Source organism: Hoplias malabaricus, chromosome 2 (genome assembly GCF_029633855.1).
Source record: "Hoplias malabaricus isolate fHopMal1 chromosome 2, fHopMal1.hap1, whole genome shotgun sequence".
Taxonomy (NCBI): domain Eukaryota; kingdom Metazoa; phylum Chordata; class Actinopteri; order Characiformes; family Erythrinidae; genus Hoplias; species Hoplias malabaricus.
The window spans coordinates 26,445,897-26,460,945 of NC_089801.1; the positions used below are offsets into that span (position 1 = coordinate 26,445,897).

The 15,049-nt window shown below is 36.1% G+C and overlaps 1 protein-coding gene across 2 annotated transcripts; it reads right to left on the minus strand.

The window, feature by feature from the left end:
* Nucleotides 1-1,238: 1,238 nt before the first annotated feature.
* cabp7b (calcium binding protein 7b) lies at nt 1,239-6,950 on the minus strand. Of its 2 annotated transcripts, none has more exons than XM_066661546.1 (5): nt 6,043-6,950; nt 4,570-4,713; nt 4,242-4,354; nt 3,803-3,950; nt 1,239-1,865 (listed from the first exon to the last, which is right to left on the minus strand). In XM_066661546.1, exons 1-5 carry the CDS (start codon nt 6,149-6,151, stop codon nt 1,738-1,740), a joined length of 642 nt encoding a protein of 213 aa, XP_066517643.1. In that variant the 5' UTR covers nt 6,152-6,950; the 3' UTR covers nt 1,239-1,737. The 2 variants fall into 2 exon arrangements, with proteins under 2 accessions (XP_066517643.1, XP_066517644.1); XM_066661547.1 differs by lacking the exon at nt 6,043-6,950 and adding an exon at nt 5,349-5,460.
* Nucleotides 6,951-15,049: the final 8,099 nt, after the last annotated feature.

Genomic DNA, 15,049 nt, shown 5'->3' on the forward strand with positions numbered 1-15,049 from the left:
CATCACCAGAGAGAAGGCAAATGATGACTAGAACAGAAAGAAAAGGCATAGTGCACAACAGCAGCGTCACAGGCAAAACAAGGCCAGTGGCTTCGTTGGGAGAATCTAGAGAAGTGGAAGATCACTTGGTAAGAATTTTGGGCAATGAAGGCAAATCGTATTAAGTTTTTGCTGGGAGCAGCTTACGACGTCAGTGTAGACCCTAGTTAAGAATTATGTGCAAGGGTTGATACGCAGGGTCAGTATACATGGAGACATAATCAGGTGTTAGCAAGTTTGCTGGACAGCAAACACCTAGAGGTTAATGCACTGACAAGTGTTTGTAGTAGTAAATTGGTTAGGTTTGTGTCTGAAGGGGAATGTATTAGAGAGCGTGCGCAGGCTATAAATATTGGAAGACGGGCTGAGGAATAAGCTTGGAAATTGCTGGTGGGCATAGGTAAAAAAAATGCAGGTCCCAGAGTGCATTGCGTTAACTACACTGACGCCAGACATGGTGTTGTACTCTGAAAGTAAATGGGTAGTTTACTTCATAGAGTTTGATGTTATTATGGTTGGTGGTAATGAAGCATGTAAAGTTCTCATGGACCTGGTGTCACTGATCATGCATTAACGATGCCAGTGGGGCTAAGTACAGCCTTAGTCACCAGGGAGGCCAGTGTGGATTTACGGTTTGTTGACAGAATGGTAGGGCTATAATGCTAGCTTGTAGAGGGTGGGTCTGGGACGCCTTCCAGAGGGGTCGTGGGCTTAATTCAGAGAAACACTGATGAGGGGAGGTGCCTACCTAATCACCCCTATAATGAATAAATAAATAAATAAATAAATAAATATACAAAGTAATTACTACTACTACTACTAATAATAATAATAATAATATATTATAAGTACAGAAACAAAATAAAGACATACATTTATTTTATAAATTTTAATTTTGGCAGACCTTGTCACTTTTAATTTTCCTGTTTAACAGTTTAAACATGAAAATTATGTTTAAAAATATAAGTTAACCAACTATAACACAACAGATGTTGATAACTACTTATTATCATCTGGATAACAAGTACATTGCAAAAGTATCTTTATATATGCACATTGCACTTATGTCCTTGTTCTGAGTTTTGCTCTTTGTTCTGTTATTTTTAGAAATTAATATAAACTTCATATTTAAACATATTTAGATTGTTTATGATGTTTCCATTAATTGTGTTGAATTAGGGCCTTTTCTTTCATTCCAAAGGTTTTATATGATTAAAAAATTGTATTAAAATTACTTGATTGAAATGTGTACATCTGTTTTACATTAATAAAATAAATAACATCATTATGAGTATTTTTACCTCATGGTACCTTGTGTATTTCCATAGCAGTCTTCTGATACACTGATGAATATTTACTTGCATTCTAGTCATATTCAGATGCTTAATTTTAATGCAGCCTGTCATGAATTTGTAAATGCCCTTGACTACTGATGAAGCTAAATAAAAGTGAGGAAAGGTCATATATAGATGTATAATACAGAATTAATCAGTACTTCAATGTATTGCTTTATACCGTTTTGTCAGTTAATCACCTGCAAGGAATTTGAATGGGAAAAAGGAATATAGATCTTCATCATATTTTTCCATATGATATCAATATTTCAAGTGTGTCCCAGCACTTTGCCAGTGTCATTTAAATGTAAAAATCACTGAAGAGCATAAGTGGACAAGAGCTGGTATAATAGAACAGGGCCGTTCACTTCATCCCTCTTCGAAGCATCTGGTTTGCTGCAATAAGCATGACACTGATGATGAAAGCTATGGCGAAGGCACAAATCAAGCTCTTTCGCACACATGTGTGCTTGACTTGTTGCATCGGGCTTGCTTTGAGAATATAGATAGAGAAAATGAAGCAGAAAAAGTTAAAAATGCATATCAAAATCCATTGTCTTATGATATATCAGGTCATAAGATAATATTCATTTATATTTTTGCCATATTTATGCAGTTTAGATAAAACATTTATACTAAACTAAAATATGTAACTAAAATAAGAACCAACAGTGATCCGGCACTGAAAAGCAGCTTTTATCTAGGAGTTTGTTTAATCTGTGTCTAGGACAGGGGTCGGCAACCTTTACCACTCAAAGAGTCATTTGGACCCGTTTTACACAGTAAAGAAAACACTGGGAGCCACTTTTTACATGAAATAACACTGCATATATATATATATATATATATATATATATATATATATATATATATATATATATATATATATTTGCCTTTGTGCTATGTATAAACAAACTATACTGTGTTACATTTATGAAATAAATGAATGACTGCAGAAAAATTAAATAACATTTCTGCATGCAACAAAACATTTTTAACTCTGAAATAAGGACGTTGGGTTGACGGTTAAGTAAAATACTCAATGTCTATTTGAGTCCTTGTAGTAATGGGGAAAAAAACACTGAACTTAAATTATCCACTGGCAGCAAACAAAAATGCTGTCCTCCCTCTGCGTGCCGTCATCGTTTCACTGGCGCCGTGCAGTCAGTTGTCAAAAAGTTCAAAAACCGCACACTGACGGGTGTCGCACATTGGATGTTGTGACGTGTATTAAGAGCAACAAAATATTTTAAATATTAAAATAATAATCTTCATAGAATTACATTTTGAAAATGAACGAACTAAAATAAAATACATTTTAATTAAATACTTATTTAATTATTTTCAAAAGCTGAGCCGCATCAGAGGGATCAAAGAGCCGAATGCGGCTCTGGAGCCGTGGGTTGCCGACCCCTGGTCTAGGATATTTTAAACCTGTTTTGTTTAATTAAATAAATGTTGACAGATCACGTCTACTTAAAGAATTATACCAGTGCATTGCAACATAATCACTGTCTCCTGTATCTGTAATGTGGTTCATCATATAATTTCCCAGTACTTGTACAAACCATAAAGGTTTGATTTAATAGAATCTAAAGGGGTCATGCTACCATTAAAACACCATTCATTCATTCATCAATTATCTGTAACCATTTATCCAGTTCAGGGTCACAGTGGGTCCAGAGCCTACATGGAATCATTGGGTGCAAGGAAGTATCACAATGATCTTGAAGTTTGCTAAAAATATTATGTATTCTTCCTTAAATTAGGGCAGCTATGGAATTCACTCATCAGCAGAATTTTTGATTCCACCTTAAATAGCACTAAAGTCACATTCTGGTGCCCACAGAACTTTACTCTCTACCTTAAATGGAGCAGATGGCCCCATGTGGCCCCATTAGTCATGTGGCCCCATTAGTATTATCCATTCCAATTTTTCACACAACGAGCAGATGCGGTTGGAGAAAAGGAAAATGATGAAGATTTTAAGTTGATCATAGCCTATAAAAATGCTCATATGTTCCTAAGACAGCGGTCTGGATCTCTAAGCTCTCTGAGAATGGGGCTGGTCTACCCTGTTTAAATATCTGTCTCAGTCTCTGGTCTCTAATGCACAGACTGTGGTATCAAATTTGACAACATGGCGGACAATTCTAGCGTCGTTTCCAAAGAACGGATGGGAATGGAGGGCTGTATCGATGTTTTCTACAGTCATTGATCTAACCCATCTGAAGTGCTAGCTACAGTGACGATCTAAAATTGCCTCTGTGGACTTCGCAACTCCATTTGACTGACATGATGATTTGACTGCAGTCTGTACTGATATAGAGGAAAGCATGCAAATGAGCAGCCAGTGATTTTAACTGAAATAGTCAAGGTCAGTAAGTTATTATTTTCATGATTGAATTGTTTGGTGCGTGGAGTCTTACTGTCAATATCAACTTGGCACTCCGGGCTGTTCATGTGGGTCTCTTCTGTCATGATAATGTTCTCAATGTCCTTCATTGTCAAATGGTCACAGAACGTGTCATACAGCAATCTCTTTAGTTCATCCACCGTCAGCTTCTGCATATCACACTAAAGAAATAAACATCAAAAGCAGGGGAGGAAATATTATGTCCAGCTGGCAAAAAAAACCCAAATAACAGGTTAAGCTATTGAATGAGGTTTTATGTGATAAATGACCAAAGCAAAACTTTTAGTACAGTTCAGTTACACTGAATAAAAAATTTGCAGAAGCATACTAATGACCCAGCAGCAACAAACACACACACACACACATATTATATGTGTGTGTATATATGGCCGTTATAATATATAAGATAATCTATCTTTAGAATATATATAATATCGGATATCAGATAATACCTTCCAGAAAATTGAGTCAAAGTCTGCTCCATGAAATTTATCAGGGATACTGGCAGAGGTGAGTTTAGGCCCAAGCAGCGTTACGAATTCCTCAAAGTTCACCTGGCCATCTCCTGTAAAGAGGACAACAGGCCAGCTTGATCACACTCTTTTAAAATAATAGAAATAAGTGTGTCATACACTTTTCACATATAATATTACAGGCAACATACAGAGGTCTTGCTTATTTATTATTCTGTGTTAAAACTGATAAATAAAAAACTAAAATCTCTTGATTGTTTTAATATGAGAGTAGTCTTTCTGGATTTATGTGTGAGAGCAAATGTACCATCCATATCTAGTCTCTTAATGATGACCTCCAACTCCACCTCATTGGGCATGTAGCCCAGGGACCGCATGGCCACACCCAGTTCCTGTTTTGAGATGAAGCCATTCCCATCACGGTCAAACACTTTGAAGGCCTCTCGGATCTCTGCAGGCACCAAACACATTAACATTAATTTAGGTTTTCTCTGTGCTTTGCCTGTCCTGTACGCAGTTCTAAATATAGAATTTACTGATTTTAAATGAGTAGCAACAAAAGAAATATCAACAACAAGTAGGTGCCTTTAAGTCTGCAATAGTTCTGTTCTTCATATGAATTGTCACAGTATTTCACTGTATAAAACAGACGCTGCAAGTTGAGTTTAGTCAGAAAATGCTGAAATGTTTCTTTCACTGTGCCATTTAAATGACTGCTCAAAATGCCCTAGATTTTATTAAACTCATACACAAAGTCTTTTCACTGTCAGATCAAACAGCAGGCTGCCTTCCTGGAAGTTAATGCATTTTTTGTATTTTCTTTTTAAACATGAACATCCAAATGTGAAATCATTATTTTAAATGAGTGGTGGAGACAGACTCTAAACAGAACTGCAACAAAGGAAGTAAAATTTTCTTTGATTGCTGGCAGCTTGTTTAACAGTACTGTTAGTTTACAATATTTACTCTGAATCACTGATTCCACTTTTTATAAATACACCATTAGACATATTGTGCTACCTCATGCGCACTTTCTGGCTTTTCTCTTTTTTTTATTATTATTATTATTTTTAATAAAGCACTTACCTCTTGATTTATAGATTGCATAGTTCTTGATGAAATATTGCACTAACGTTATGATATTTGAAATAATGCTTTTAGTTTTTCTCATTTTACTTCTGTAGAGACTGCAGAATGTTCTGGCACAGTAAAAATGAACAAATGAACAATTAAGTTATTAAATTAGTTAACAAATGTAAAATTAAGTCGTGTTTTAGCAAAAATGTCAGCAATGTACTGTAGAATGATTTGTTTTAACTGAACTGCTTAATATGTACATTCAAATGAAGTTTTGATATTAACTTAATAGCTTTTTTTTTTCTTTTTTTGAACCCTCTCTGTGGACATTAAAACATACTTTAACCGAGGCCAGATTTATTTATTTTACTCTGGTTTCTGTGTAAAAACGTCAAGTCACACGAAGCCTAACGGTCACTTTAATCTGATTCACACTGTCGTATTGTTTTGAAACGTTAGTGGAAACTGAAAAATAACCCAGTCAAAAGAAAACAAACAAACAGATGAGCAACACTTCAAAACCCAGTGTATATCTGACACCCTCTGTATTGAGAAAATAAATGTGGTGAATTTAAACAATATTCGTTAAATCAAACTATTTCATTTATTTCTCTTCATAATCGAATCGACGGACCATTTTTAAAGTGCAGCGCCAGTCTTTAAAAAATGTTAAATGGGTGGAATAAATGATAACATTACTCACCCTCCACTTCATCCTCAGGGAGTGTGACAGGAGCCCTGTAGGAGAGGATATCAGGAATAGAGCAAAGTCCCCTGTACATGAACCTGGAGGTCACGGCACGCACTGGCATTGCTGCTAGGGCAAACCGACACTGACACCGTGATCATACAGTTGTAGTAGTTGCAGCAGTTTTTGTGGTGGAGGGGCACTGCAACTTCTGTTTTACATGGCTCTGGCTTTGGATTTCATAGAAGATAAAATGGATATATTTGTGTATCGTTTAGTGTTAGAAAAAATTCCTCGTGACTCATTCCATTGCATCTCGAGTTCGGTCAGATAAAAAATGGCGAAGGGATGCACATCAAGACAAGACATTTAGCGTGGGGATACGACTGGGTCAGACGCTCCTTTATGTGTTTGTCCTTTATTTTATCCTTTTTTTTTTCACTGTATTTCGAACGACCACATCGGGAAACGCTTTTGGTCACGTTTGTTCCATTATCGTTACCTTCAAAGAAAAAACAAAAAAAAACGAGGAAAATCCCTTTAGCAGACAAACGTATTAATATGATGCTGAGCAAATGTCCGTGAAAGACAGTAGTTTCAGCCCAAATGCTGCATGCAAATCACATCGAGATGTCGCCTTCCGCCTCTTCTCTACTCACTTGATGCAATCCTACAGGTAGTTAAAGGATCTCCAGGCTACTGCAGCTGGACTACCTTGAAAGATTTCATTCTACGATGGGCCAAACATATTTGATCAAGTTTATCTTTCCAGATACGCGGTCTCCAACGTCTGGCAGGAGGCGTATGTTGATTCGCTGTGAAGGTAAACGCGAGATCGACTCATTTCTCTGCATAGATCCTAAGAAATATTCGTTCCGTCCACCGTCCTTCTTCTGGCGTATGCTAAGACAATGCTTCAATCCGTTCAGCGTCGTTTACTTCCTTGCGGTGTTTCCTTAGCATGCACGCACCTGATGTATGTTTCCACAAAGCTAGATCCACAGGTCTGCTCGTGACGCGCGCGCCCACATGCAAGAACGCGCGAACACACACGCACACACACACATTCACATTCACAACACACACGCAGAGGGCTGTATTGCTGTAACATACCTCCTGTGCAGAAATATACAGCTCAGTTGAAAAGCATAAATGAGCTGGATATGTGAACGCTCATTTTTGCTTAATAAGTTCATAACAATTTTTGTGCTACAATGTGGGCAGAAAGAGATAAAGATATACCTAGGGCACGGAAAGTGTTTGTGTGTCCAGGAGTAAAAATGTGAATATATTCATTTCAGCGCAACATTGTGGTTAAGACATGGCGTATCAAGTTTCCAGCTGTGTACAAGCCTTGATCTCAAAACCTTGATCCCACCCGCAGTGGGCAATGCACACAGCCCTGCTCACTGCTACTCTTTAAAATGTCTATCCTGTCTCCAACAGACTGGGAGACCAATCTAATCAAGGGCTTTGGTACCCTGCTCACTGCTGCAAAGCCCCAGCTCCTTTAATTCACAACTGACAGTGCAGTCATAGAAATAAGGAAAATATTTGTACTGTGCAGAGAGATCAGTCACTTTGCGCTCACCACAGAAGGGCAAAGGTCAAAGCCATATGAGATGCATTAAGGTCATTTATTCATTATCTGTAACCGCGTATCCAGTTCAGGGTCGCAGTGGGTCCAGAGCCTACCCGGAATCACCAGGCGCAAAGCAGAAACACACCCTGGAGGAGGCACCAGTCCTTCATAGTGCGACACACACTCACACCTATGGACACTTTTGAGTCGCCAATCTAGCTACCAACATGTGTTCTTGGACTGTGGGAGGAAACCGGAGCACCCGGAGGAAACCCACACGGACACGAGGAGAGCACACCAAACTCCTCACAGACAGAGGAGACAAAAAATATGTGCAAAATGCTATAAAAGCTAGAATCTATGATTTTATTTTAAATTTCTAAGGAAAGAGAACGCCAAAAGGACAAAGAAAATATTTCCAGTGTTTTCATTGACCAATTTTATTGTATTTGATAAGTAAATATTTAATATGATCAATAAACCCCAACAATTTGGAACTCAGGTTAAAAAATAGAGTGAAAAATCCTGAGTATTCAAGTTCCATTGTTTGGAAACATTCCACAGACAATTATAAAAAGTATAAAAGAGCCCCCACTAAAGGAGTCTTTGCAAATAGTGGTTGTTTGCTTAGGTCTTTCACCACCTTCCAAGCATAATATGTTGTATAGAGTCAGGAAATCTACAGAAATCTCAGGGTAAGTCCACAATTCACCACTGAATGTGCCAGACATTCAAGGCTTTAGATGGCAACATGCGGAAACGAGAAATTGGCGTGCTACTGTGATATATATAGTAGTATATGCTTTAAAAGTGTCAGAATACAATAGTATTCAGTATGACCTTCATAAAACAGTGCACGGGAACTTCAGGCATTTTTTTACATAGGGAACACAGTAGATTTCCAGCATTCCCAAGCAATATCAGATCAAACTCCAGCATACCTATGACGTTTCATGAGTTTTTGAACTTCATAAGCCCCTCAAAGCTCCCTGGGCCATTTTTTAATTTACACATTCTGGCCAAAACGGCTGACTTCCTTTTGGGTGGAGTCACAAAAAACAAAGTGACTTTTGTCTGGTGTAATAAGACCTATGACTTTATTTAATTTGGTGCATTTTCAACCAGGATCATTCTGATCATTGTCTGCATATGGGGGAGCTCTTTTTTATATTTTAATTTGTTTTGTGAACTTGATACTTTTGCTAAATTTCTTGAGTTTTTGAGCATAGGAAATGCCCTAAAAATGGGTGAATATGTAAAAAAAAAAAAAATTAGTGTTACTATATATGTTATTACTCTGGCCCTAATAAACACACAGAGAACAATGGGGCTTTTCAACTCCAATGCTTGGATCACATAGGCTGTGAAGGTGTCAAAATATGATAATATTAATTAAATTACATTAAATTTCACATTAACCTTCAACAGCTTATAACCGTATTTCAAAATGCTACTACTTTTATAGCGGAGGGAATTGCTTGTTTAATACATGTTCTGAGCTTATCTGATTTACTTTTAATGGTTTATAAAATAAAGTATTACATTCTGTACTTTTGCCCATACAAATAGCAGCAGATTGTGTAAGTACATGATATCTCTAATGTTGAAGTGTTGCTTGCTTGTAGTGCTTTCAGTATTATACACACTAAAATTTGAAACTAAAAGTAATCAGTCATGCTGCTGAGAAAATATAAACGTTAGAGCTCCACAGGTTAATTGCCTTGTGGGTTCTGCCTCGCTACAGTCACAGTGTGAGCTCTGTCCTTGCTTATCCTTGTTTACTGCCAAGTCTGTTCTCCACTCATGAGTTCCCAAACCTTGAAAAACTTGCCCTGTCTTTATTTACAACAATTGTAAGTGTTACATACAGACTTATGGGGTCAAGCTCTGCTTCACATGAACCTTTTCAGTTAGTTTATTTCAATGCACATCTTGTATATCAACTCATTGCAGGTGACTTGTTGCTACTCATTTACATGTACATGGCAGGGCTGGTCTTTTGCCTCTGCAGGAATAAAGCTCTCAATCTGACAAAGTTAATATTGGTTGCAGGGTTTTATTGCAAACAATCTAATTTGCCTCTGCTTCTCTCAACCAAAACCTTTTATTTGGTTTTCTAACCAAATAAAAGATGTTGCTTTTGCATTTGAAAGAAGAAAATGTCTAGACATAATTCCTCTCAATATTATAAGCTGACCTCACAGCAGATAACAGTGGGCAATCTGAAGCAGATGTGACTCAAAGTAACTTACGATATTCAAGCTAAACTACTAATTGCAGCATCCAAGTAACAATGTTTTGAGGTCCTAGCCTTGAAGGTGTCCCTGGGGAAAAAAAAATATTCTTTTATTCTAGCTGGGATCAACAGGCCTCTGCTGGCTCCTTCTTCTGCAACTGGTGATAGAGCTGGCCTTTCATGGAAACATACTGCTTCAGAAATGCTGTTCAGTGCAGAAATCTCTACTGGTGTCAACATTTAGTCTCAAATGGTTCTCTAAAGGAATTTCTCTTTTAAAATACTTTTGTGAAAGTCTTATTTTCACACAGTAAATCACTGAATCTGTCACAAGATGGTATGTAAGGGAGGTCAAGGAGCAAAGAACAGGGAGGAGGTAATCACAAGAGACTTAATTAACACAAAAAGGGAACTAAACAGAGAGACAAGGGTCTAGACCAGGGGTGGGCAATCTTATCCACAAAGGGCCGGTGTGGCTGCTGGACTTAAGTCCATTCAGGCTCAAGCACACCTGATTTCACTCCTTTAATTAGTTGGCTTGAGTAAAACAAATGATCATGTGACCTCCTAGTTGGTTGGAACAAAAACCAGCAGCCACACTGGCCCTTTGCGGATAAGATTGCCCACCCCTGGTCTAGACAGACTAAACTCACTTAGCAAGACTAATTTAACTCATAGAACAAAAACAATACAAAGATCTTGAAACAAAAACAAAGAACACTAAACAAGGCTAGACAACTAAACACAAAGGGACTAATATTAAACAAGACTAAAAACAGAAAGTAAATAACAAAACAGAACAGGCTAAACACTTAACAGACGATGAACACAAAACAGAGGCTAAACTATAAACAACAAGGCAAAACACAAAGGCTAGGACATTATACACAAGGGCTAAACAAGAGCTAAACACTGAACACTGGGCTAAACACTAAACAAGAACAGATCTAAAGGGGCAAGACACTAAATCATAAGATAAACATTAAACAAGGCTAAACAGCAGAACACAAACTAAACAGAATCTTAGAATCTTCCATGTAGGTTCTGGACCCACTGCGACCCTCAACTGGATAAGCGGTTACAGATAATGAATGAATAATTATGTGCATGTAAATTGTATATTTAATTGAATATCATTCAAAGACAATAATTCAAATGTTGAAACTGAGAAATGTTTTTTTTTGAAAAATATGTGTATATATAAATTTGATGCAACCAACACATTCCAAAAAGTTGGGATTGGAAACAAAAGACTGGTAAAATTTTGTAATATATCAAAAATTAGATTAGGTTAATTTGTAACAGGTGAGTGAAATGACTGATTAAATACTCAGCACACCACTTTCTCTCTTGTGCGGCAGCTTTAATAAATCTGCAGATTCTACTTGTTTTTATGTAATGTTAAACAGAAAAGCTGTGCAGATGAATGGTTCAGAGAGGCAGTTTTCAAACTTGTCCAGTTAAGCAGTGTTCAGTCACTCTGTGGAGTTATATAGATGGATCACTCCTTGTGTAGATTTGCATTTCTAATCTGATTTTAAAAGTTCTGAATTTACGTAAATTTCTGAAAATTACACCCTAATTTTTATTTCAATTGTTAAAACTCTAATCCACGCATTATGGCATTAAATATTACATGTTTAACTCATGACATATAATAGATTGGATTTCTGTTTTCATAATAGAATTCCAGATTGCATTCCTTGATGCAGTGGTTTCTGAAGTACTTCTCAGACCATATAAGTAGTGGTTTTATACATGTAAAATTTAAAATAGAGCATTTTTTTCCAAACACGAAATTAGCAATGAATTAAATCATGATTAGTTTTATTTAGTTCATAACTGTGAGATTTTTATTACATTTAGTAGTGAGATATTTGGTCAACATTGCATGTTTTAATGCATGCCAAAGGGTTTAAGATTTTCAATGTCCTGGGTTAATTTTTTGTTGTGTTTCTTGCAGTGGTGGACAAAGTACACAAACCATGTACTTGAGTTAAAGTACAGATACTCAAAATATTATGTATAAAATATTACTCCAGTAAATGTCCTACTATAATTTTTTGTAACAAGATGCATGCTTAATCCTATGTTCCTATGTTTTGGAATATTTCTGGTTTTGACCTTGCTTCAAGTCTTGTGTTACAGTGTAAATTGTTAAACACTGTTAAATAAACCTGCAGCTGATTTTCACCATTGGTTTGGAGTGATTAATAACATTTACAGATCTGTAAACCATGTAATATGAATGAATAGTACTCACTGCTGACTCTAACTAAACCTTACAAATAATTTTGTTATTTCATGACGGTTCTAACAACTGAAACTTTTATAACTTACAATCTCAAATATGCACAGCAGTTAGAATAAAAAGTCTGCCTTTCTTATTGGTTTTAGGTGGAGAAACTGGAGATTCACTTTCGTTTGTTTTAGCGCTCCGGTTGTATCCGTCCATCTCCAGGCAAGGGTGTCGCACAGAGAGCTGTTCGGATGCCAGGAGATTTGTTCAGACATGTTAAAGTTTTACCCACAATTTATACCCCAAAGGTTTGATCCAAAAAGAACAGCGGATTTCCATAACGTAGTGGAGTATAAAATAAGATATTTTACTTTAAATTGTAGTGGAGTTAATATGAAAAGTCACCCAAAATAGAAATACTTCAATAAATACAGTAACAAAATTAAGTACAGTAACAAATTACATTCACTTCGTTACTGTACACCTCTGGTTCCTTGTGTCTCAATTAGCCCTGCACCTGTGACATGGCAGTCATTTTTTCCTTAAACATACTATTCCACTTTAAAAGATGCAGAGCTTTTGAATGTAAACAAACCTGAAAGAACAGTATTTACTCCTGATTACCCATTTATCCATGTAGACCTCCCCTTTAATGTCACTCCTCAGTTTACCTTTTCATAGTTTATGCCTGTATGTCAAGTGTTGGTCTAATTGGTTGTCTGTTAAATGTGAGTTCAATTTTATGTACTCATTTTCACAAATGCTTACACCACTTAGCTCACTGTCTCCAACACACGACAGTGCCCATGTTATTTATAAATTGTTAATTTGCTTAAAATTCTTTATTGTAAGTTATTGTTGCGGTGAAGTGAACCATTACATAAGCAAGAAATCCACATTAATGCATTTCCTAGCATGATTGTCTTATGTGCAGAACACTTCTGATACGGTTAGAATAACTGTGCTCATGCAGACCTAAATGGATAAGTCCACTTTTCTATTCACCACTACTGTGTGAATACTGGGGAAAGTTCTCACCTGTAACAGTGAAGGAGCCCTTGAAATTCTCCTCCAGCTTTTACTTGAGACCTCTAGGGTCCAATTGAAGATTCTCTCAGCTGCTTTCTGCTGCAGTTAGCATGCTGATATCATTGCATTCTAGACTATTGCATAATAGGCCCACCACAAACAGATGTCCTGGTCAGATTCCTTTTGACCTATAAGGTGAGCCAGGTGCTGGCTTGTCTATTCAGGTGGGGAACCCATTTAATGATTGTTGGACATATATTGCTTTTGCAAATGAAACACTTGTATACCCTTGGCTACAAAGACAGTGAATGAGGAAGTTAGTTGTATGGTATTTTAATTATATCTTTTCATCAAGATGCCCTTTATGCATACTATTTAGGTGAACACATGTTATAAGTGCCTCTATAAAATATATTTCATCAAACCTACAGTAATTTTTCAGGCTTAATTATAACTATTTAAAATGTGGCTATAAATGCAATTTTAACATCTCCTATAAATTCTTAAATTGAGTTTTATTACAAAATGCAACCATTTTGAATATGACAAACTTTTAAATAGAAAAACAGTTTAATTTTTCTAATAAACTGGGTCATATATACCACTGATAAATGTAAAAAAATATATAGACTTAAAGTTTACTGAGTTTTTTTTTTTTTTTTTTACATTTCTCTAATAAAGTTACCACTACATTTATTAATATACAGCATAACGACACATGTGGGGAGAATTGGGGTTATACAGTCATACATGTATGAACATATCACTGAGGACCATGAAAATAATTCACTTCAAGCGTGCCTCGGAATGAGTGTGAGCTGGAGCAAGCGGCGAGTTTTGTGAGGGTTAAAGTGACTGCAAGCTCAAGTGCGAGATTGCTAAGACTCAAAGACAGGGCAGAACCATGTTAGCCTTGTGACTGTGTCATAAAAAAAACCTAATTGCACACACTATAACTCTTTCTCTCAGTCAGTTGGAAAGTTCTTGAAAATAAATATTTGAAATCCACAATCTAAATCTAAATTGTTCAAACTGTTAATGGCAGCTGGTTCAGATAGTTCTTAATACACAATCATGGTCATTTTATGTTAATAATGTGTTAGCTGTGAAGGTGACACGATGGTCAGAAACACATGGGGAGAAACATATGCTATTTTAATTTTTTATTTTATAGTCTATCTTTTAGTTCTACACACACTTCTATATTCTACATTCAGGTCCATATTGTTATTTTTGTTGCCATTATCTTATTTTTACATGCTGTATATTCTGTTCTTAAATTTCTATTTTTTGTATATTTCTATTTTATGTTGTTCTCCATCTTGTTTTTATATTTTACTCTTGCAGGTAAAACAGCTACTGGATGCCTCAGATTTCCCTCTGGGATAATAAAGAATCCATCCATCTATCTATCTATCTATCTATCTATCTATCTATCTATCTATCTATCTATCTATCTATCTATCTATCTATCTATCTATCTAAAGTAGCATTCATTAGTCCTTTTCCATCTTAAAACAAGTTTTTAAAAAACTATTTTAAAAGAGTTTTAAAAATAAGCATTTTTCCATCTTTAAAAGAATGTGTGCAGTATTAAATTTTCAAGACCAAATAAACATTTCAGTCCATGTGGTGTTTACCTCAGCAGTCTTAGGGTGCATTATGTGCCTTGCAAGCCTTGTAGAACAGTATAAAATAACAGAACAGTGTTTTTTTCTGTTTATATAAAAGTGACCACAAGGCAAAGATTACTTTCATGATTTTCATGACTACAAATTGACCAAGCAAGAAAAAAAAAACCTCACATCCACATGCAGCGTGTCTGTTTTTGTAAGAAGAAACATTTAAATAAGAGCTGATTCTGCTGGGAAACGTTCTATTATTCTTGATTCTCAAGGTTACATCTAATAGGATGCTTGGGTTCAGAAGCCTTTCC

Excerpts from the sequence above, each read along its gene's own strand:
- cabp7b (XM_066661546.1), bottom strand. The coding sequence starts at position 6,151 with ATGCCAGTGCGTGCCGTGACCTCCAGGTTCATGTACAGGGGACTTTGC. Across the intron at positions 4,355-4,569 it reads TAAGAGACTAGATATGGATG|GAGATGGCCAGGTGAACTTT; the intron begins GTACATTTGCTC and ends TCCTCTTTACAG. Across the intron at positions 3,951-4,241 it reads TTGACTCAATTTTCTGGAAG|TGTGATATGCAGAAGCTGAC; the intron begins GTATTATCTGAT and ends TTATTTCTTTAG.